The sequence below is a fragment of the Crocodylus porosus genome, unplaced genomic scaffold (assembly GCF_001723895.1).
Source record: "Crocodylus porosus isolate Cpor-Errol unplaced genomic scaffold, CroPor_comp1, whole genome shotgun sequence".
Lineage (NCBI taxonomy): Eukaryota > Metazoa > Chordata > Crocodylia > Crocodylidae > Crocodylus > Crocodylus porosus.
In genome coordinates, this window is record NW_017728926.1 from 8,304,339 (window position 1) to 8,328,422 (window position 24,084).

Here is a 24,084-nt window from a genome sequence, read left to right on the forward strand (position 1 = left end):
GAAACTGGGGGGATTTAGAGGCATGTGACAAAACCTTTTCTATGGGAGTTGCAATGCAAGCTGTATAAAGAGAGGTTGAATGAGTAAGTTTGCTTAGTTCTGGGGGAAATGAGACAGGGTGTAGGGCACATGGTAGCTGGTTTCAAATATTCCAAAGACTGCCGTAAAGAACAGCGAGAAAAATAATCCCCTCACGCCAGAGAGGCAGAAAAAAAGATGTAGTGGGTTTAAACCCCAGCAAAGAAGACTTGAATTAAGTCTCAGGAACTAGATATCACCCGCCTTTTGCAAATCTCAGGAAAATGTCTTTATCATAAGCACAGTAGGACAATGGCACAGGCTGGCTGGGAAGTTAGGGAAGCTCCTTCACTGGAGGCTTCAAGACGAGGCCGTAGAGACATCTACCTGGAATGGTTTAGGAACGAGCAGTCCCACATCTCTGCAAGGGGTTCAACTCTGTGACTGTATTCATGAAGTTGTCATCTTCTCCTGCTAGAGAGGAGCCTTTGCTTTGCCTGGGATCTCTCCGCTTCCAACTGGAGGGATGATGGCGTTGACTCTTTCACAAACATCTTATTCCACCCCAAATATTTCTCCGGGGTTGGAGTTAAGCAGAAGTTGACAAAAATCTAACAAAACACACCGCGCACACAACAAAACACAAGTAGCAACAAAAAAAAAGGTTTAAACAACTAAAATAAATCAAACACTTCCTTTTCCTCTCAATGGCTCAGGCTACCTTCTTTGCATGTCCTAAATCTTGGCATATCACCAACAAACTTGGTTTGTTTTAAAGAAAACACTGTAAAATGCAAACTCTTTGTTTTTTTTTTTCCAAGAAAGGAAATCAAAATGGAGCTTTGTCCTAGCAAGGATTTTACAGCTGCTTCATCTGTAAAAAGGGCCCCTAGTCTGTCTAGGTGGCATGCGCTAGAGCTCATTCCACGAAGCTTGCTTTCTTCTTTAGCACCCACCCTGCCAGTGCAGCCATCTCTGCAGGCTCCGGATGTCTTTCTCAGTAACACGAACACTGTGCCAAGGCCTTCCCAATCTCCCTCTGGGGGCAGGTGCCTCTGCATGGCTTTTAACCTTGGGCACAAATGGCTCAATCAGGTTCTTTGATATTTAACCACTTTTTGAATCTAGCTGAATTCCCTTTATTTTACAGAGATGCAAATGTTCACTTTGGACATGTCTACACGTGCATTAATGTGCTTTAGTTAATGCGCATTAAATCTGGTACAATGTGTGGTCCTAAAAAATGCTCATTAGCCTGTCTTAATGTGTGTTAACTAAAGAGCATGGAGGGAGGGGGGGTCTATATACGCACTGTAGGGGGAAGGGAGGTGTTTTAATTAGAGTGGTTCTGAGAGCTGCTCTAATTAAAGTGCCTGCAGGGTCACATGTATTCATTCAACAAGCTTTAGCTAATGCACACCGACCGCCATTTTGAAATGCGGGGACACTGAATACATGTGATGTGGAGGTTGCTGGAGCACTAATTAGTATGCTCTGGCAGATGCATGCTAATTAGTATACCTTGGAGCGCATCAGAGCAGAGTGCTGTCATATGTATAGGTGCCCTTGGCTTTTAAGTGATGTTTAATGTGCATTAGCCTATTTTAATGTGCAATAACTAAATAGCACATTTTAGTGATACTTTAATGCACTGTACATTAAAGTGCATATGTAGATGTGTCCAGGGTGTCCTCTACCATATCAGAGTTTCATAGTAGATAGGGTTGGAAGGGACCTAAGCAGATCGTCAAGTCCGACCCCCTGCCATGGGCAGAGGTTCCTGGAAGCAGTCGTGCACCCAGGTGATCTATGTGTTTATTACTGCTCCATTAACTGCATTTCCTAAAATGCAAAAATGATTTTGGTGACATCCCTAGGGACAGGGGAACTGTAGCAAATCTATTCTATTAGTTTTGACTCCAGAGCCTTGCCTGCTAATTTTTTAACTTAAGAGTTCTGGGGAAAACGCAGTTTCCAGATAGCTCAAAATGCAGGTCACCTCCTCAAAACAAAATAAAATCCAATCAAACCCAAGTCAATTGTTAGCAAAATTGTTTCACTTCTCAACTGGCAAAGACACTTATTAGAAGCTCTTTGGGACACAGCTCATCTCATAGAAATAAATATTCTGCCTTAAGCCTTGTCATATTCCACTCCAGTCAAAGCCTCTAATGACATTTCACAATATCATGCAAATAGCTTAAAGAAGGTGGGAAGAAGCAAGAGACAAAATGTGAAAATCTCTAGTTGTGGGGGAAAAAACCCTTCCTTAACAATGCCGAGAGAAAGCGCCGTGTTCTCTGGCTCGACTTTCTCTCCCACACCAAGCATCATGCTTGATGGACAATATCTCTGCTAACTCTGTCACATATGTACTTTTGGCCATATTTTCAACTGCTTTTCCCTGGTAGAGCCCTAGAGGAATGGCACTCATCTACCCCTATCGAAGCCCCTGGAGTTACTCTGACTCCTAACCAGCTGAAGATCTCTGCCATTCGCTGCAATGGAGCGATGCTGATGTTTGCCAGCTGGGCGCCACGTCTGTTCTTCCAATGAAATGACATGCTGATACCATCTAGAAAGCTCATCCATTGACTCCAACAGAGCAATGCTGGTTTACACCAGCTTACGACCTGATCCATATTTAACTGCAGTAGCCCTGACCCCACGTTGGTAACAACGTGAATGAGCATTGATAACTGGGAGAGAGGTACTCAGGGTAGGAAAGCCTATGGGCTCTAGTTCACAGCAGTGCTGAATACTGGTTTTGTGACTAATATTTCCACGCAGGTATTAGCTAATGAGTCATTAGCTCAGCATCTCATGAGAGAGGGCCTATAAGCCTCCTTTTACAATGAGATAGCTAAAATAGAGAGAAAGGAAGTGACTTGTCCAAGACCATGGTGCGGGTCCGATGCAATGCGGTGCACTGAAAACCCCTGGACGCCAGAGGAGAGGTTCTCAGAGACCCGCTGAGGCCAGTCTCAAGCACCCTGATGGTGGTCAAAGCTGCTCTGCTGCGGTGGAGAGTCTTCACTGGCATCCATATAGCATCCTCCCAGCACGGTCCAGAACGTCGTTTTTACCTGCGTCCCCAACACGCAGCTGGACTCGCAGGACCGGGCAGACGAGCCACTGGAGTCAGTCCAGAAAAGAAAAAGTGTTGTATGAAATGGTTAGTGGCCATCATCTTTCCCTTTAATGTGGCCTCTCCAAAGCCCTGAGGACAAGTGGGGGACACACCGACCTGAAGCCCCCATCAGTTAGCTGTAGAAGACAGGCTTGCGGTGTATGCGCACCACATTGTACGTGTTTAGACCGGGAGCATCAAAGCCAGGAGACAAACCTTTGCGGTCAAAAGGGTAGAAATTAAATAGCTGCCCATCCTGGGTCTCTAGAGAGATGGAGGCAGAGCCCAGGCGCAGGACGCAGGGGAACTCTTTGTCAAAAACCACCTGGAAGACCCGGTCCTCCAGGTGGTGAAGCTTGATGGTCCGGTAGTTTTCAGGGATCAGTTCTTCTATGTGGGGCCCAAACTGCTGCATGACCAGCACCCCGTGAGATCCAGCTTTGATCTCGTAAAATGTCAAGTTGGAGTACGTGTAGTAGCCCACGTAGGGAGTGGGGCTCGGGGGAGGGTTCAGGCTCTTCTCTGCTTCCCGAAATGCCCTCTCCATGGCAGGGATAAGGGTCTCGTAAGTCTGCGTCACAATATCCCCCCCCTGGGGCCTGGGGCCTGCCATCAGAACGATGAAGCTTAAGCGGAGCTTGGGGATGAGGGAAAAGGTCGCCGAATAGCCGTCCAGGTCGCCGTCTTTTCGGATGACGTCATAGCCCAGCTGCTCATTGATCTCCCAGGGGGTGCCGGTCTTGTTGGCGAAGTATTCACGCGAGCATTTAAAAAGAGGTGTCAGCATCGTCTTCACAGTGTCAGGCTCTAAGAGACGTCGGTGGTAGGTGCCTAGGAAAACCATCGCCAGCTTGGCAAGGTCAGCGGCTGTGGAGTACATCTGGCCGGAGGGTCGGTACCAGCCCAGGTCGTACAGGGGCGCTGGCTGCCCGCTGCCGTAGAAGCCCACTGCCATTTGGGAACGGATGGGCGGTGTGATGTCAAAGCCGGTGTCCTCCATGCCCAAGCGATCCAAGATATTCTCTGAAACCCAGCGCTGGTATTCCCCCGCAGCAGCGTGATCAGCCAACACGTGGGCCATCAGTGAGAAAGCCAAGTTGCTGTAATGGCATCTGCAATGAGAGAGACATGCATCTCAGTGTCATCCTTCAATAGGACTGCAAGAGCCCTGGCCTTTGCCGGTGCTGCGGTCACAGACATGTTACAAATGCCGTCAATGACCCAGGCAATCAGGATCTCATAGTAGAGAGGATATCTTTTATTAGACCAACAAGATTTTTGCAAAAAAAAAATCTTTAATTGCAGGCTTTTGGGCACAAACACCCTTCACCTGGATACCTGACACATGGAAGTCAATGGCCCTGTTCTTTCATGAACAGAAAGTGTCATGTACCCTATGGAAACTAGGAACGGAGATATCCCAAACCTGCTCTTTTGTGACCTGGAGCCGCTTCCAAAACAATCAGAAAAGGGGGAATGAAGACGGGATGGAGAAAAGGAGAGAGTTTTTTCCTGTTTTGTGACTCAGGAGTCTCGGCGAGTCAGGGAGCACGGCGGGTGAGATGCAACAGCACCATTAACACCGCCCGTCTGCATTACCTTCAGGTATATGAAGACACACTTAAGAAGCAGGGACTGAGGGGGTGAAAAATACTACACAGAATACATGCCAAAGGCATCGTCTCCAGAACCTTATTTACCATGCCTTATATTTAGTAGCAATACATTTTTTTGTGTTAATTATCTTTTATATGATAACAATCAGGTCTGGGCTGAAGGCCCGCATGACAGCAGGCCCTGAAAGTCCCAGTTAAGTGGTTTTGTAGGCTTAAGCACTTAAAGCATCTTAAGGTGTGAGAAGCTCTTTAAACCAGTTTATGCCTGCAAGATAGCGTCAAGCTTTGAAGTCGTGTCACATCCTTAAGAAGCATAAGCCCATGAACCATTAAGTCCATGAGATCCTTTAAGTTGTTAAAATGTCCCGGTGTTTATGGACCCAAAGCAGCATGCATGGGTGTGCGCACTTTGGCCCGTTCCACTGAATAGGTGCACATGTGGACTTGGTGTGATTCTCTTCTGCGCTGCTGGAGTCCTTGAAAAATTACTACAACAAAAGACGCATGGACCCTCCTCTTCCTCCTCGCTGCTTTTGGTCACTCAGTCTTTAGATAAGACAACGGTGTGTTCAAAAGCAGATGTGTTAACAGACTTTCAGAGGCTTGGATCAGGAGAAATAGATTCTGGCCCCATAAGTTTTTCAGTGATGAGTGCCATACTCAGGCCTGCATAAATTATGGGTCCCTCTGCTCCTAAAATATATTAATAATCACCTAGTAAACCTTCCTGAATAACACAGACCACCATTTTACCCGTTTTTCCTGCATCGAGCCCATAATTCCTAGCTGAAGCGGAGCAGACTTTTGGGAACCAAATGGACAAAGTTTATTTAAAGCCTGTTCATGACAAAGAGTCTGCCACATGCCGAAGCAAACTGCTCTCATACTAAATTAAAACATCTGAAAAGTTTGTAATTTAGTCCCACTTAGTTGGAATATGTCTAGCTTCAGCTTCCAAACACTGGATCTTGCTCTGCTTGTGCCTTCTAAATTGTCAACAGGCAGCTTAAATTCTGACATTTTCTGAGTGCTTGACTTTGAAGCCTAGACAGCATGCTTATAACATCATTTTTAATCATGATAAATATTTATAGCTTCTATTGACAATAAGAAGTGGCCAGATTTTCAAAGGTATGCAGTTCCCTAATTAAGCTGAAAGCTGCCCAGTAGGATTTTCAAAAGTAGCTAAGTAGGAAGAATTTAACTAGTTCACTCCCGGTCTGGAAGGACAGAGCTGGGATTTACGTCCTTGTGAAAACACAGGTTTTGGAAGGGATGGTTTCTTACCCTTACCCTTCATCACATGAAAGTCACTTCTCCCTGCCTGCAGGAACTGAAATTAATAGGCGGAGCCTGCTTAGGCGTTTTGGGAAGTCAGTGTCTTTAGGCTCCATTTGAAAATCTGGTCCAATGACTCTATTATCATGTCACGTATTTAGCAGACAAACACGTTGTCTTTCTGTATTGGATCATTGTGATCTCAACATGTCCCTTCCCCACTGCGGAGGTAGTTTCTGTCATGTCTTTTTGCCTCGATGCAGCTATTCGTAATGCTGGCACTGATTCCTTAGCCGTTGAACAGCGCTGCGGTCACCCGAAGGAGAAGCCTGCCCCTCGAGAGAAATGTAAATGTTGCATTTATCTGACCTGGTTCCTGGATCAGCCACCAAAACATCATCCTTCAGGAGAGCAAGTGCTTCTTGTGTGCTTCCCTTCCACAGCAGGCTAGTGGACCGGAGCCTCCTAGGCAGTCCTGTGCAATGGGAACAATCAGGTATCAACACCGAGAGATACCTACTGACTTACGTGAGGGAAAACATTTGGACACGTTTACTGAGCCAGTGGAATAATGAGCTGAGAGTGAAGACTCGAGTGCCCGTGGAGACAGCCGTGATTATTGCATGGTGTATAAAAGGCACGGCAAACGTGCTGCAGAAACACACTGGGTCCAGAACAGTGCTCCAGGCAATAATAGGGAAAGGCGAATCAGCCTGTATTAACAAGGCCTGTATGACCCCATCAAGGTCCTTGACTGGCCTCGGTGGGCCTGTGAGAAACTCCTGTGCCTCTTGGGCAGCGGCTGTTCTGGGATCCAGGGGTGCATGTCCTAAGCAGGGAAGCTGAACCGCTGCCCAGAACAGCAGCAGTGGCATTTCTATTCAGGCAGTGCTGAGGGAGTCAATTGACTTCATGCCTTATTATCATCTAATGTGTGGATCCAAAAAGCCCTGCTACTGATCTGTACGCCATCCCCCTCCACGGTCCCAACTCCCCTGGGTACTACAGGAGAATCAATACTGAGCTGTCACAGGCCACTTGAGGAACACAGGAATTGGTGTGTATTCTTGTGCTTTTGGGGTTTAAACAATAAAACGCTGGGGTGTGGGCCCTGGCTCTTGCCTCTTGTATCAGTAGCCAACCAACTAGTACATCTACACTACTGGTAGCAATGCAGACTCTTGCTTTAAAAGAAAAAAATACTCTGACAAGAAGCAGCCAAGAAGAGACATGCAGCAGCTCCTACCATGGCTGCAGCTTGCTCAGTCAATAGGCAGCATCTAGCATGAGAGAGGCCTCCTTTTGGTCACCTGCTCTTGGACTTGCTGGGAAAAGATCACAGAGATGCTAGTGCAACTGCAGAAATCTGCAGGACCAGCATCAGGACGGGACTATGTTAACTTGCAAAAGCCGAACAGGGGCTTTTGCGTTCCTCTAGTGTGATCTGTCCTCACTGGGGAAGGGAGTCTGGCTCTTTTAACTAGGGCCTTGAACCTATTGGGAGGCTCTGATGAGGTCTGCAGAGGTGGAAGCGGAGGAGTTTTGTCACCTGAGAGCTGGCTGGCCATTCTGCGCAGGGTGACAGGTGACGGCTTGAGAGGCAGCGACCCCTTCTCCAGAAAGATCAGCCCGTCAGCTGTGTATCTTTGTTCAGCTTCCTTTAGCCGCCCCAGGGGATTTTTGATAACGAAGCCCTGAGCGTAACGCTCCAGAGGGTCATCCAAAGACATTACCTTTCCTTCTTCCCACAGTCGGTATAGCATGATTGTGGGGAAGACTTTGGAGATGCTGGCAATCCTGTTATGACACAAACAGCGACGTGGGTCACCTCCAGCAGCTCTTCCAGCTTACACAACTACAGTGATACAGCACTACTGATAAAACACATTTCCAAATATTCGTTCTGTTGTTAACTTAAGTCCATTTATTTCCCAAGCCCCAAAACACTGATCTTCACTGGAGACTATGTCCATGCCACATTTCTGACTCCAGAGTTTTGCTTTACTTCCATCTGAAAATGCCAACTAGATTTTTCTACAAGGGGGAAATCACATTTCTTTTCACTCTTACAGACTTGAAGAACAGTTGATGTTGCTTGAATTAAAAAAAAAAGTTAGAAAAACTTGACCTCATTCCAATAAAAACCCTTCAAAATCTCCCCCCAAAAGGTAAATGCTTCCATTTGCAATCCTTGTGCAATAATTGGGGGAGATAACAAACACTACTGTCCAGGTCTACATTTGCATAACCACACACTGTGCTTTTTTTAAATCGAAAAAGGCTCACGGCAACACCAGTTGCGACAGCAGACTGTTTTCTTATTGTAGCTGAAGGCAGGGCAGGGAGAGGGAAGGATTTATGGGAGCTCTCTCATTGTGACTGACCTAGATTTGCACGGGTAATCGAGGGGCAAAGTGTGCACATCCCTTTTTTTTCCACTGAGGGGCACTGGTACAGACGTGGTCCTCTAACCCATTGGCTAGTTCTGGGGTACAAGAAAACCCCTCTTGCAAAGGAACCTGCTGCCTCACCTGTAAATGGTATACTCGTTAGGCATTGCTGAGAAGGGGTTAGAGCCATTTTTCTTCCCAAAGTTACCGGTCCAGAGCACAGTATCATTGTAGATAACGATGGCAGACATGGTGGAGAGGCCTGGGCTATGGATTTTGTTGCGCAGCAGCATGTCCACCTGGAAGATAACAAGAAAATGGCAATGAGTTTGCTACCAGAGATGACTCCATACCATAGCAAAGCCGTGGCTGGGATGATGTAGTCGGGGCTGGTCCCGCTTGGAACAGGGGGTTGGACTAGATGTGACGTCCCGAGGTCCCTTCCACCCTCGCTGTCTGTGATTCTACGATTCTGTAGTGTATTGGTGCAAAATGGGAGGCATGCCCCAAATTTACTGCCGAGCAAATATCATCCTGCCCTCAGATTCATCAACATCTTTCAACCAAACATTTTTGACCAATGATCCACCTCGGCTGGTGCCCATCACTTAAACTTCATGCAACAAACGTCAGACGTGGCTACTGCTACTCTTGTGTCTCCTGTAGAGAACCTTCATCTCTTGCACACCACTTAGGTGCAGGAAAGTAGGTGGGAAAGCCTGTCAGAAACAAGGTCCTGGGTGCTTGCCAAGATGAATGGACCTCAAGGCACATCCTACCCCACTAACTCCCCGGCTGCAGAGTCAATAACTGTGAAAGTGCCCAACCCTTATCCCCACGCTCACCCAGTCCCTCCCGCATCCCTCTGTTGTCTCCGAAATAACAACGTGCTCTGAAAACACAAACACACTTGCCCGTGCTACGACTCCCTCGATACCAGCAGAGTTCGGCCAAGTGTGAACTGTCCATAAACTTAGCTCGTGCCATCTTACATGCACGCTATGAAGGGAACATATCAGAATTTCAGCCATCGCTGAAACTTCAGACCTGATAAACCTGGCCATGAAAATAACAACCCTGCTGTCAGAAAGGTAAATCAGAAACTTTGTGGGAGCTTGTGAAATTCAGGCAGGATGACAGGAGGAACTTTAAGGGCTAGATATGTAATTAGGAATGGGAATTATTGCAGAAGAGCACAACGAGCTCCTGAAGTTTCTGGAGGCTCTTTGTTCTCCAGGGTCCTGCTAGGTTCATCCCTGCGTGCTTTCTTCTGAAGCTCTTGCATTACTGGCAGGGTCTCGGGCATGCACATGTGAATTGTGGCAATAATTGAGCTGGATGCTGTTATCTTTGTACTGACCCAGAGGATAACCAAGACTATGGAAGGGGTTGTGGTGAAGGTGGTTTTAAGGGCATAGGATTGGGAGAGACCTCACAGGGCATCAATGTGAGAGGCAATTGTGTAATACATGTTAAATGTAAGAGTATTTACAAGAATGTCCGTTCTGACGCCTCTCACATGCCGCAGCTGCAAAGCGTCCCCCGACACCTCGCAATGGATCTTTGGCACAAAAAACCTAAAGGTCTCAAAAACTCTGACTTGCCAGAGGAGCAGACCTAGGGAGATGGAGGTCATCACCCGTGTCCTGGGCTCCTGCAGGGGCAGGGCATGTGGAAAATGAAACGTGCCCAAATGATTCTAGGAAGTGAAATATGTCCTGTGGTACAAAGGGAGGCAACCTTCCCCCTGGCGGAAAACATGAACTAAAACCAAAGGTCCTTGCCAACATGACCTCTCCACTCTGCATGCCTAGCAAGGATGGTGGGATCATGCCCCATATTGTAGATGAGGTCTTGCTAATGGGCATCCAAGTCGGGGCTGCTATCCATCCCTCCCTGTGCCTTGGCTGACACGTCCTACAACTGCCTCGGTGTTTGCACAGCCACAGCACGTCGTTGGCTCATTGTCGTTCTGCGACGGGCTAAGACATTGAGATTCCTCCTGTCCTACATCCCCCCAGCACACGAGCAACCAGCTTGCATCCCGAGTTCTTGGTATCAGTCTTAGTGCACGGCTTCTAAATGTTGTACCGCGTTATTACCGCAGCTCACAAAGTTATCTGTCTTGTGTGTCAATCTCATCCTCCGCAGCGTTCATAATAACCCCCAACTTTGTGTCACCTACAGTTTTCATCATCACGAACCTGGTTCTTGCATAAAGGCCATTAATGACATTAGCAATCAAGGCTCATGGTAGAGGTGATATCTTTTATCAGATCAACAAGATTTTTGCAAAAATATTTTTCTTTAATTTTTTGCAAAAATCCTGTTGGTCTAATAAAAGATATCACCTCAACCATGACCCCTGACTGCTTTTTCCTTTAGGTCAATAGGGCTACAATCTGGATACCTGACTAATGAAATTAGTGATCCTTGAGAAACACCACCAGAAACCGTTCTTCGGTCTCATGGCTCCCCTTCTGTGTAGCCCACTGGAGTTTCCCCGGAGCCATCTTATTATTATTTGACTTCCAATTTTAGTATTAACCCCCATCTTCTCCACTGTAGGTAGTAATTTCCTGCAAGGTGCAGGTTCAAACGATTTACTGAAATTTTCGAAGATAATGATTTTATTGTAGAAAGGTATTAAGTTATCCAGTCTTTTATAAATAGAGCCACATTTCATTTTCCACCATGTTCTATCTACCTCCACATCTTAATTAGTCTTTCCTTAATGGCCTGTTCTATGGCCTTACGTAGTACTGAAGGCAAAGCAACAGGACTGCAGCTGCTCAGTTCTCTCTTTTTTCATACAGACACAGTACAGAGGACCATGCAATAAGGAAGTGTCTGCACCTAGGAATAAGGCGCCAGCTGGAATTAAAAATATGCAGCCCCTCCATCCTATCCCCACAAACCTTCTCCAGTGCATCCTTCAGGATAGGGATCGGGTGATCCAGTGGTACTGGCTCTGGATAGCGGGGGCACATTTGCACTGCTTCTGACCTCCCCTCCACTCCAGATGGACCTGGGAATAATTCAAGAGAGGCGGCTGGCTGACTGGATCGTGCTTTCCATGCTTTGTTAGGTGCTTCTGTTTCCTTGCCCTGACTAGCTGAGAAAGGAGACTGTGCAATGAGATACGAATGTTGAGAAATAGGGATATATGGGGAGGAAAGGGCTATGCTGGCTGCTTTCTATTTGTTAGGTAGGTTCCTGCAGAGCCCCTCCAAAATAGTATAGAGCTCAATCCCGGGGAGGTGACACAGGCAGAAAACCCTTCATGTGAACATCACCAAAATCCTAGGCTTCGCCTCCCAACGGTGCAGAGCCCGACTGATCCGTACTCACCCGGCTCCACTTTGGGGAGACTGTACTGCCACAAGAAGCAGCCAGTCATGGCAACAGAGAGCAGGAGAAAGAAGATCAGCGTCACATGGATCCACTTCACTTCCATCCGAGGCAGCTTGAGGAGGCCCCGGCTGCTGGAGGTCTGCTGCAAACAGAAGAGACGCGTGGTTTCAGTACGACTGAGACAGAAAGGAAGAGAGAGAAAGGAAATTGCTTCCCACGTGTGCCAAGTGGACATGTTATTCCACATAGCGTGTTGCTAACTAGAAGCTGTGGCAGGCAGATGGACCCGGAATGAGCTGTGGGGTTTTTATTCTGTGCTCAATAGGAGTCTGATCTGGTTTTACTATGAGCTCCTGTACAGGTTACAAACCAGACTTTCATGAAGCTCCCAGCACTGCTGCACCAGGAAATTAATCCGTAGCAGTGCCATGGAATATAGATGCATATATATATATATGCATATATTTATGTACACACCACACACACATATATGGCACTTTGCAGCAGATCAGCTGGAATCACTGCAAACTGTGTCTTAAAGAAACAGTTCAATAAGAAGCTGATTTTACCCAGCGTGCCTGTTATTGCCAGAGCCCTTGTTCCGTACTGGAGTTTGCAAGAGTTAATTGTCCCCCTTCGAGGTCCCAGTGAAGTGCCAGAGTCACGGCACGACCTTAGCTGAAGAGCGCTTGCTTCCTCCCTGCTTCCACAGCGTGGGGAACTGCCAAAACTGTTGGCAGCCGAGCAGTGCTCTGTTCAGGCTGTCATCTCCTCTCATCAAAACCCCTTCTTTTGGGGCCTCTCCAAATCCCAGCTTTCCTGGCTGCAGCATCTGGACACTGCTTCCTCCCTCTGAACAGACCCACATCCTCCCTTCTGGAATACACGCAGTGGTTTCCCATTCATTTCAGGGTCCAGGGTAAAGTTGTCCTCCTTTTCATACAACCATAGGCCACGAGGGCTGGAGGGACTTCAGGAGGTCACATCTAGTCCAACCCCCTGCTCCAGGCAGGACCAGCCCCAACTCCATCATCCCAGCCGAGGCTTTACCCAGCTGGGTCTTAAAAACCTCCAAGGATGGCGACTGCGCCACCTCTCTGGGGAGCCTGTGCCATGCTTCACGGCCCTCCCAATGAGAGTTTTTCCTAATATCCAACCTCAGCTTCCCTTGCTGCAGCTTGAGCCCATTGCTCCTTGTCCTGTCACCTGCCCCCACGGTGGACAGTCCAGCTCCATCCCCTTTGCAACCACGCTTCAAGCTTTTCTAAGTGTCCATGGTCCCACTCATGGACATTATCTTTCCAAGCTCCCCGCTTGACTCCATGCACTCATTTAGCCATAACCTTTGCTTTATTTTTCTGCATAGTCTTGTGACGTGTCATCCATCTTCTATGCAGCACTTGCTTTCTGGAGGAAACAGCCTATGCCGCTTCCTGTCACCTGCTATACCGTAGTGCCATCGAGACACGTACCCCTCTCTACTATAAGCTGTAACACTTTCTGCCATTTCTTTTAGTCGTGCAATATTTAAAAATTTTCCATCTCCTTCCAGACTGAACATAAATTCTCTCTAATTCCTGCCTGCTCTTTGCAAAGAGGAGCTGGAACCAACAGGACCTCACCAACTATTTATAGCGCCTTCATCTCCTCTTGGCATCTGCATGGGAGAGGATTAACTCATGTGACACGCAGCCCCTCTGTGCCCATCAGGCAGCTTGCATGCAGGGATCAGGATCCATGCGGGGCGGAAAGATAGGGTGAGCTGCTCACAAAATGCAGGAGCAAGAACACAGAGGAAGAAACAGGGAAAGCGAGGGCCGGCTGCTGCTGTTGCTTATTCCCGTGTAAGCCGGGAACATGGATCCTATTAGTCAGTGGAGTCTCAGTGCTGCAGCAGAGAGATGAATCAAAGCACTTGCTGGCCTGCTAATGCATTATTTAGACACAGGTATGTCATCTGCTTTCCCTCCTATTTGCCACTGGGAGCTGATGTTGGCAACCCTTGGCAAAGGGAGCAAAAGTAGCAAAGAAGCTGTGAGCTATTGCCTTACCCGTCGCTGTAACCTGTCCATGGCTGTTGAGAAGTCCCTTCTTACCACCAGCACTCATGCACCTGCTAGGGTGAGATGGGAGAAAAGGTTTAGCAAGAAAAGGCAGGTCCCAAGGTGCAGAGGCCAGGTCAGAGCAGAGAGGGGAGAGCCCCTGGTGGCAGGGCACGCTGGCCCTCCCCAGCGGAGCAATGGGCGATGAAGTGGAAAAGAGAGGATGACTGGTCTTGGGACCTGCCCTTGGTAAGAGCTGGGGGAGGCAGTGAGAAGTGGGCATCTCCATTCCCTCTGCTTCTCAACCCTCCCTCCTAGGCGACGGGCTGGCAGCGCAGTCTACTCACGACCGTCTCCTCTCCCTTCTGCTTCCGGGACTGGACCCGCGCCCCAAACCCCGTGGCTACCAGCCGCCCCTAATCCCTTGCTCCCCCCCATCCTATGAGAACGTGGAGATCTTCACTGCTGAAACTTCCCAACCAATCATGCTGTGATACAACCCTTTCCTCCAGTCCTCCCTTTCCAAGGACAGTCCAGTCCTCATCCCTTTGCTCCATTCCCTTCCCCAAACACCTTCCTTTGCCCCTCTTTGCTGGACTTCTTACTGCACATGGAGAGACATAGCTCGTAGGCCACCTGTAAAACCTCGGGTCCACCTTAGCCAGCAGCAATGATTACAGAGGCCGGGATGGAGACAGCGCTCCATGATCCCCTGCAAAGCAATGCAAGCCGGCATCGGAGCATCAGCTATCCTAGCACCACTGCTTCCATGATCCGACCTCCCTTCCCAGCCTGCCGGATGTGGTTTCTCTGGGAGCTAAACAAGCCTCGGGAATCTCTTACCAGGTCCACCGTGGCGCTCGGGTGCGGGTGACTGCGGCGGCTGTCCAGCACCACAGATATCATTAAGAGCAGCGGGAGCGCTAATCCCAGCAGCCAGCGTCTCTGGGCACAGATTATTTGCTGTCGTGACTCTCACGCGGGGGGAGCAGTTGGCCAGGGGGCAGCCCAAGTCGGGGAGAACAGACCCAGCAAGGTGGAGCAGGGGCAGTCTGGGGGACACTTAATGTTAATGTGCCCTGGATAGGAAATAACTGCAATGCCTATTGCTTATGCCAGCAGTATCACACGTCCCCTTTGCACTGCACTAGGTAGGGGATGAGTGTCCCAAAGACACGCAGAGGACCTGATTGCAGGAGGCGTGACTCCCCATGCTCGCGGCAGTGGCTGTCCACCTTTCTGGACTCCAGCAACCCTCCTTCGATCAAGGCCTGCTCAGAAAATGGCAGCTCTTTACTGTTCACTTGGTTTTGACGACAGAAAATGAACCCTCAGTCTCTGCTCGGTTGCAGCAGAGGAGACCGCTCTCGCCGCGGAGGCTGAGCAGTTGCCATCAGGCTGGGTAGACGAAGCAGATGTCTCTGGCCTGGCTGTATTTTCCTTGGCTCGGGGGATCTTCTTATGGGCCTTGGCTGGTGAATTGTAAGGTTGTGCTGCCATCTGCGGGCAGCCTGCTGAAGGCCGGAGTCAGGAAAGGAGCTGGCACAAGCCCCCGGGGCTGGCACGGGAGTTGCAGCTGGCACAGATGTGCATTCATGCCGGCTGTCTGAGCCCCCCGCGGCGGGTAGCACCCAGCCCCGGGAGCTGCGAGCAGGCAGGGATCCTGCATCCCCATCTCGAGCGAGGCAGTCATGGGAGACTGCCGCAAGCATTGCCGCCGGCCAGCCCCGGAGAGGCAGGTGCTGGCAGGAGCCCTGCCCTGCTTCTGGGCTCTTTCAATGGTTCAGCAGCAGGTGACAGGATGAAATTACCCCTCATTTTATTGCTAAGGGCCTGCAGCCTGGAACAGCAGGGTCTGTAATGACAACGGGATGGTTTCAACCAGCGCACCGTGTTAACCCCTTCACGTGCCTGTCCTTTCCCACCCACCTGCCTGAAGAGCCAAGCCAGGAGAAAAACATGGGGTCTCTGTCTCTAGGTAGGAAAAGGGCCCTTGAGGCAGCTCTCAGGAGTCATTTCAGATCAAGGATGCTCAAAAGTCTCCTCTCGCCGACTCCCAGATGTACGTACGAAAGGGCCTCAGTCCGGGCTGAGCCTGAGGGGACGAGGCTTTGTCTGGGGGTGTCCCAGTCTGAACCCTGATGCAGCCTTTTGTCTGCATGTTAGTTGGACAGCGCAGACAGCAAACATACCTCGTGTGTGGTGTGCTACCTCGGCAGGTTGCTCCAGACCTCCACCTGTGCATGGCGTTAACACCGGAGAGGCTGGGTATAGGGTATGCGTTGGTGTGCAGACACAAGGCTGGGCACTGTGGGCAGACTGGGTGCTGGATATGGGACATGCATAGCCATGGAGCAGTGTGTGGGATGAGTGGGGGCACGATGCCAGGACCAGAGCGTGGGCAAGGGGCAGGGTGCTGCCTTAGCACCAGGGCACAGACATGGGCATGCCGCGAGTGGAAGGGGCACAATTCTGTGTGCAGGTGAGACGAGGCCTGGGCATGGGAGCTGGCAGCTCTGGGACATGGAGCTGGGAGCCCAGGAAGAGCCAGGACTGCACAAGAGGGATGCAGACGTACCAACTTGACAGCATGAAGCAATGCAGGGCAACGTTAACCTCCACACCGGATAGCCGAACCCAAAGCTGCCTTGATATCTTGCCACCGCCTGGCACACGCCAAATGGGTGCGATGCTACCGCTCCCTGGGCTGAAGATCTGCTCTGTCACATCCTCCTCTTCCCCACGCCCTTCTGGCAAGGGCCGGGGTGCAGCTCAGGTGCCATCTCGGCCACCCAAACCGAGGGAGAAGGAGCTGGCAGGTTTCCTTGGGCAGGGCTGGAGGAGATGGAAACCTTGTTATTTCCATCATGGTTCTTTTGAACGTAATGCTGTTCATGTCGGTGAGTTCTTGCTTTTTAGGGGGAGAAACAGGCTCTGCATAGGAGAGGGGGTGTGGGCTCCTCTGGATGCCAGGAGCGGGCTCGCCTGCATCCTTCACCATCTGCACTGCAGTTGGCTCTTTCCCAGCGCTCCCTGTATGCCCCCAGCCACGACAGCGTGGCCGTGAGCAGCACGGCAGAGATCTTCGATGCATCTCCCAGACCTCCACAGACAAAATGCAACTGGAGGTTTCCCTTGTGTCTCTGAGAACAAGCCCATATGCTGGAGTCCAAACTTGGCACAGGCATGTGATGCTGGCGCAGCAGCGCTGCATTTGTCAATAGGATCCAGAAGCCACAAAATTAGGAAAATCTCTCCTTTAAAAAGGCTGCAAGCAATGGGTGGAGGCAGTGACGGAGCAGAGTAGCCAGGCTCAAAGGTGGGCCAGAAACCCGCACAAATGAACAGCCGGGCAGGAAGGGGGAAGGCTGAGGTCCTCTACGAGGAGGAGGAGACGCCCGGACTGGGTCGGGAAAGCACGGAAACAGGGACAGAGCCCCTTCCCCAGGGTCAGCGTTTCTTGCCAAGACATTCCCACTTCTCCCACCTGCCCAGCCTTTTCCGCACGGCGTCCAGGCAGGAGCCCTGCCATCCCAGCGTGGGCGAGGCGGAGAGGCTTGGCTTCGCTGCTTGGCTTCGCAGCTCATTAGCAGGCACAACAGGGGGGCGACAGGACTGGGAGGCCTGGCAAATCCTCTCTCGTGGAGGATGGCATGGACCAGGCCACGTGGGAAGGAATTACCCTGACCTAACAAGCACACGGGGCTTTCACACTTAATGTCTCTCCCCCAGGGTCTCCGGTGAAGGTGTCGAGGTGACTAGGAAGCCGATCGCAGGCGCTCCAGGATCCGGGCGAAGGAGCTAGTTGCTATGGCAACAGAGAGGCTTATGGTGGAAGACTTTGAAGGCTATGTCACATCCATAAAATCACTGCACTGAGGCAGCATCTCCGAGGAGCCATTAAAACAAACTCAGGAGGAGCAAAGAACGAGCGGAGATGCTGGAACAAATCTAGTGCTGCCGATCACGGGAGCGGCACGTGTGGGTGTATGCAAGGATGTGTGAGTGTTGGCATAGACATCGGCGCGTACAGTGATGGGACGCGTGAGCTTGGAGAAGTGCTAATGAGAGTGTGCGCTGCATATGTACAGCAGGGGCATGTACAGGAGTGGCAAGGATCGCAAAGGAGAGATGCTGCCGTTATTAAAGTACGAGGATGGGGATAACGGGAGTCGCACTGCAGATTCAGTGCGACCACGGGTAAGTCATCATCGCTCGCACGCTTCAAACACGGGGCATAAAGAGAAGAGCCAGAAGGTGCAGACCCAGGCAACGTCCCAGTGGCGTACGTAGGGTGGCCTCAGGACCCGTGCTCCGTGCGTAGCAAATCTGCTGATGACACCGAGTCGGGTGGAGTTGCAGACACTCAGGAGGGTAGAGCCAGGCTCCAAAATAACCTGGGTGGAACGGAAGAAACCCGTCTGTAATCCATCAGACATTTAACAAGCACAAGGGCAAAGTCTGGCACCTGGCACGGAATAACTGCATCCACGAATACAGACTGGGGCGAGGTAGGCTTGGCTGCCAAGCTGCAGAGAAGGGCCGGGGGGCTGCAGTGGGCTGTAAGTTCAATATGACCCAGCAGTGTGCTCTTGTTGCAAATATAAAAGGAAAAAAACCCCAAACCCAACAGCATCCGGCCTTGTATGAGCAGGAGGGTCCCTTGCAAACCAGGGGAAGGGATTCCTCTGCAAATCCAGCCCTGCCGAGGGCTCCCCTGAAGCACCGCGTGTAGGGTTGGGCCTGCACTTCAAGAAGGATGAGGACAGACTGGAAAGAGTCCAACGCAGAGAAACAAAAATGATTAGAGGTTTGGGCAGCCAGACAGATGAGGGGAAGCTGAAAGAACCAGAGTTATTTCATCTGGAGAAGAGAAGATGGAGGGGCAGATTTGATAACACCTTCAAACACCTGCAGGATGATTACAGCGAGGAGGGAGATGGCTGTAGGAGTGGGGTCCCCAGCTGCAGCAGGGGCCATTTAGGCTGGAGATGAGGAGGATGTTTCTGACCGAGGATGGCCAAGCACTGGCACAGGAGGCCTAGAGAAGCTGTGTTATCTCCATGAGATGAGCACATCATATGGACCAGGGACTCTCAGGGCCCCCCTTTGTCTCCTCGTCCCTTATTCCAGCTTGGTTCACGCACCTTGGGAAGAACGACTGTTTTTAGTAAGAGCAGCTTTGCTTTCCTCCTTTACGAGCTGAGTGCAGCAGTAACGACCACGACAAGAGGGGACGACTGAGCTAGTGGTACCTGCTTTGCAATTCTTACCGAGCTCCTCTCCCAGAGAAGATTTTATATGCTGAGAAACTTTCACTTACGAAGAACAACAGTAAAAAAAAAAAAAAAAAAGACCCTTGGTCCTAAATAATCCTCTAGGAAATCCACCAAACCAGTCCGAGATTCACGTCTCAGCTGAGTCTGCAGCTACACAATGCTTCCTGAAAGAAACCAATTAGGAAGAACAATAACGATAATAAAGGTCCAACTGCCACAACACATTTTTGCCAGAGCTTGATTGAGAACAATGGGAGCTGCTGCGTACTTTGGAAAATCTGGCCTGTAATATATAGGTTGTGTAAATTGAGTCCTGCTGGGAAACAGCCAGCGAACTGCCTGACACATCATAGCAACGCTAACCAGCAACAGCCACCGCGGCCCCCGACTTGGCGCTCTCTTCCCTGAATGGTGGTATAAATTCAATCCCCTTATTGACTTCCTCCCCCCTGGGAAGCAGCTACAGCTCCATGTTCCTTGGGGGCAAGAAGACAAGCAGAGGGCAGGGTAGATAGCCACCTTAGACACTTAACTAAAGATGATATATATGCAGCGCAACACGACGAGCCAACACACAGAAGATGCATATGCAAGAAGACAAGCCAACACATAGCATCAGTAATAAACCCATTTTTACTTAGAGCCTTCTGTTCCTAATTTGATTGTTTTCCCAACATTTTTTTACTATAAAGTATGTTAAGCTTTGAAACATAAGACAGCACTCTGTGTCTCTTGGCGTGTTTAAAGGGCAGTCGTCAGGCTGCATCAATGGCAGTCGTGGCACTTGCGCTCAGGCTGGGCTGCTATTAGCCCTGCAGTGTAGACACATACGCATGCAGGCGCAGGCTGAGCATATGCACTGGCCAGGCACGTACGTGGCTACGTGCATAGGACAATTCTGGACATGAAAGCACATGTCCATGATGAAAGGGTGGGTGGCTGGAAACCCATGTCTAACTGGTGTTAATGCTGGAGACAAAGGCTCCCATGGCTTAGCGCTGGCAGCTAAATAAGGTCAACTCCCTTTTGGGCAAAGGGGCCTTAGCACCAAAGGTCTCCAGTTTCCTAGACAACTGCACTAACCATGTGGCTACTGGCACTCAGGTGGGTCCTCTTCCTTCTCAGGGCAACCCAGTACTCACAGTTTTCACCCAAACAAAATGTTGGGACTTGCAGCCTTCTCCTGCATCACACACTGCATCCCTACCAAAATGTTCTTGGGTGCCTCCAGTCAAACAACAGAGACCCTGTACTCTTCTTGTCCAGTTTTCACTGTGATGCACCTACCTACATTTAGGCAAGATAACACGCTGCATCACCGCATCTAGATGCCCTGTTGCATCTGGCACCAGCTCCCTCCAAAACGTGGGTCAGCACCGCTTGGGCTACAGACCTGCATAGGCTAACATTGTGCAGTGTTGGACTGAGATGCTCAGACTTAGCTTCCAGAACCTGGCTAGTACATCACAATGTTATTTTAACTACCTGGTGACAAGAAATGTGGAAGACTACCCTGAGTCAGCTTGCAGCATGCTCCTTTTTTAGGGTATCCACATCAAGCCATCCCTTATCCAATTCACTTCACGTACAGCAGAAAAGTGCTACCGCAGGTTATGATCTAAGCCCACAACCCCCAATATAATTTAATTTAGATGAGGAAGGGAGGGATATAGCACTTACCCTTCTCCTCCAGGTGATCGGCATCTGCCTGGTTGGCCCCATTCACGTGCAACTCTTGAAACACGGTGAAATCTCATCACTTCTGGTTCAGGAACTCAGTTCCCTTTCCCTGCACCCATTCCTGTTGAGCTGGACAAAGTCAGCATCGTGAGGCCTCTGAGAGGGAGACAGAAAACGTGGAAGCAACCCGAATCTGCTGTCCACCGTGTGTGTTCAGTGCTGACAGCCGGCCATGTGAAAGGTGTTCGTATTGCAGCATGATGGAAGACATCCATCGCTGACGGCAGTGGTCCTTGTTCAGGTAAATAATGGGTGAGAGATTCAACCGAGTGACTCTTCAGTTCTTCCCTGGCTCCTCCGCAAGGAGCAAAGTGACTCATTGCACGTGTGATCGTGTGCTGCAACCGGAGCCGCGAGACTAAGAGCTGGGCTCCACAATAAAAACATCGGCGCAGCACCCCAGCAACGAAGGTGTTTCAGCAAAGCCGTTGAAACGAGGATGCATTTTGTCAGAGGATCTAATAATTGCTGTACCGAGCAGACCCAGACCCAACTGTCTAGGAACTTGCTCTTAGCAGAGGTTATGACGTTCCCCAAAGTTTATCAGTTAATTCTAGCCATTTTAGGTCCCTCTAGTGCCCATCCCTGGAGGACGTGGGCACTGTAGTGCTATGGCACAGACATCAATAAAGAGTAGCCATTATTTAGTGACCCTACATCTTGGGGCATCTGTTGGTGAACAGCATATTCCCTCCAGCACAGAGATAGCTAGATCGCTCTTGTCGTGTTTCTACTGTCATTCGAGATGAGGGCAGGGAAGCTGCGCCGGACTTGTTGTGATGGCTAACCAGAGGCCCGAAGAGGAAAATGGCAATGTCAGAGCAGACACATCTCTCTTGACCTTCAGCCCACCCCACCCACTGCCTCTGGGGGAAAAAAACCCTCACCCCCGGTACCAGGGTGTGAATCAATGCCTTTCTCTGGAGTTCTCCAATTAAGATTCAGCCCTGCTTCGAGAGCAGCAGTCGACCCACACTGGACTAATTAATTTTTCCTGCCTGAATAATTACAGTCCAGAGGCAACCATGAAAACCAAGCAAATCAATTTGTGTTTTACCGAGATCCTCATCAGTCACGGAGCAGTAACTAAGAAGAAAAAAATGACCAGAGACAGAGCCAGCGCCGGTGCAACAAGCCACAGAGGCTGCAAGGAGCAGCTGAACGCCTACAGCGGGGCGGGAGCCATTGCGCCGAGCCCACCCCTACCCCATCTCTCCGCAGCTTTGCTCACCATCTTGGCAATTTATACTCCATCTCGTTCGCTAACCCTCAAATCCCTCGAAATGGATTCATGCTTCAGCCAAGAACACTTCAGAGAGCTGCTCCTGAGTATGAACATGATTAGCTTTTCAAGTGTTTCTGCAGCAGAGTGGCCACTTCTCTGGGTGACTTCCCTAGCTTTGGGAAACCGGAGACATGGCTGCTTTACTGGAGACTGTGCCTTGTTGCCAACGTCTCAGTTTATCCAATTCCTCAACTGTGCCATGGATCCCAGAAGCGGCCGGCCACACTCTGGTAGCAGGTCCAGAAATGGGGAATGGGGGGACTGGGAAAAGGAGTGATTTGGATCTGATCCCTGACCCCAAAATAGCATCTCCTGCAATGCACATGTGGCCTGGGAAGAGGTGCGGGTGTACACAGCCCTGTGCTGGCATCTAAGTCCCCAAAATGTAGGGGGAAACTAAGCACCCATAACTGGACGGTGTTAGACTCAAGAGGAAAAGTGTGCTCCAGTGTTTCTGCCTCAAAAGCTGAGTGGTTGGTGCACTTGCCTCGAAAGCAGAAGACCCACATCCTACGGGGAGGTTCGCACCTGCACTTCTCGGCTATTTCCTAGCACAGCCCTCCCACCCCGCCAGGCACTGCCCAAGGGTCTCTCCAGCGCTCCTGCTGAAGTTGGTCCCTGCAGCCACCAAGAAGGACTACGGACATGCGTGTCTAGTGCATAGTGTACACACAAGCTTATGCATATGGAGGGGCAAAACCAGCCAGGTAGACAGCTCAAAAATTGCCACTTAGATACACAAAGGGAAACTGTGTTCTGTCCTAAGGGTCCAGCCCTGGAGGACAAATGAAGATTTGGGCCTCTGTTTCATCCACCTGCTCTGGCTCACCCAGGTGTCCTGGGCTGAATGCAGGACTCAAGGGCAGAGCCCTTCTGACCTTTGTGATCAGAGTGGTCTCTTCTGACCTGGAAAAGTGTCACGCTACAATGCTGCAGGTCATTCTGGATATGCAGAGCCCTGTACGGACATCAAAGAGGCATTGATACAAGGGAACCTGTGCCGTGTGCGGTTCACGCTCCTTCCAATATCAGTTCGCTTGTTCTCAAGTCCAAAGTCAATGCATTAAAAATGCAGGCCTTTCCACAGACTCACAGTATGACCTTGGGCAAGTCACCTACCCTTTCGGCATGCCAGTTTAGTGCATACAATGAGCATTGTTATACAAACCTGCTTCACGGAGTAGGTGGGTAGCATTATCTGGCTCTCAAAAGAGATGCATTTTCAGTGCCTGGGATGAAGACTCGGTAACTGGGCTGAGTATCCTATTTGATGAGAAAGGTATTAGGGTTGGGGTCTCCTGCGGTGGGCAGGAGAGGAGAGCTCAGCAATGCAGAGAGAAGGAAGAAGGACTACTGAAAGGCAACTCTGGAGTAAGTCAAGGAGAGGAGAGGATGGAGCGAGTCCCCTTGCCTGTCCTCTCTCTATGCCTTGTCCTGCAAGGTGCGCTCCCCGGTCACCACGGGGCACTGCTCCTCAAGCAACCAGCTGACATGGGTAGCAATGCATACGACTACTCCCTGAACACAATGATTCACGCAGAGGAAACATCCCTCTCCATTGATAACTCTGCTTAGGAAGCTGGAGTTTGTTTTCCTTTTCTCCCCTGGAAGAAAGCATCACGGCATGAAGGCCCGGCTGCGTGACAATGGAGCCCATCCATCAGCGTTTCTCTGCCCTGCAGCTCTGGGACTCAATGCTCCAGTTAGCCCCTTGGCCTGTCATTCTCTGAAGCTGTTTACTTAAAAAAAAAAAAGCAGCTTTTTTTTTTTTTTTTTTTTTTTTTTTTACTGGAGGGAAGACTTTTTTTTCCCTCAATGGGCAGAATCTGGTTGGGTTTTCCCTGCCTGCCTGGCATGCGGGCTCTTCTCCACCCCGGACTTTTCTTGCTCATTTTCAGGTTTCATTGCTCCAGACTCCTCCTATGGGCTGAGCTGAAGGCCGTCTGATTCGG

General features: G+C 50.0%; 1 protein-coding gene and 1 long non-coding RNA gene across 2 annotated transcripts; one reads left to right on the forward strand and one right to left on the reverse strand.

The window, feature by feature from the left end:
• The first annotated feature begins 1,626 nt into the window (after positions 1-1,626).
• LOC109314278 lies at positions 1,627-2,227 on the forward strand. The gene is made up of 2 exons (XR_002102261.1): positions 1,627-1,724; positions 1,795-2,227. It is a non-coding gene; the product is annotated as an uncharacterized LOC109314278 (long non-coding RNA).
• Positions 2,054-11,940, reverse strand: LACTBL1 (lactamase beta like 1). Its single transcript, XM_019541345.1, has 6 exons — positions 11,784-11,940; positions 11,351-11,460; positions 8,574-8,731; positions 7,592-7,839; positions 6,412-6,517; positions 2,054-4,260 (listed from the first exon to the last, which is right to left on the reverse strand). The coding sequence occupies exons 1-6, from the start codon at positions 11,887-11,889 to the stop codon at positions 3,282-3,284; spliced, it is 1,707 nt and encodes a 568-aa protein (XP_019396890.1). The 5' UTR covers positions 11,890-11,940; the 3' UTR covers positions 2,054-3,281.
• Between the last annotated feature and the right edge of the window lie 12,144 nt (positions 11,941-24,084).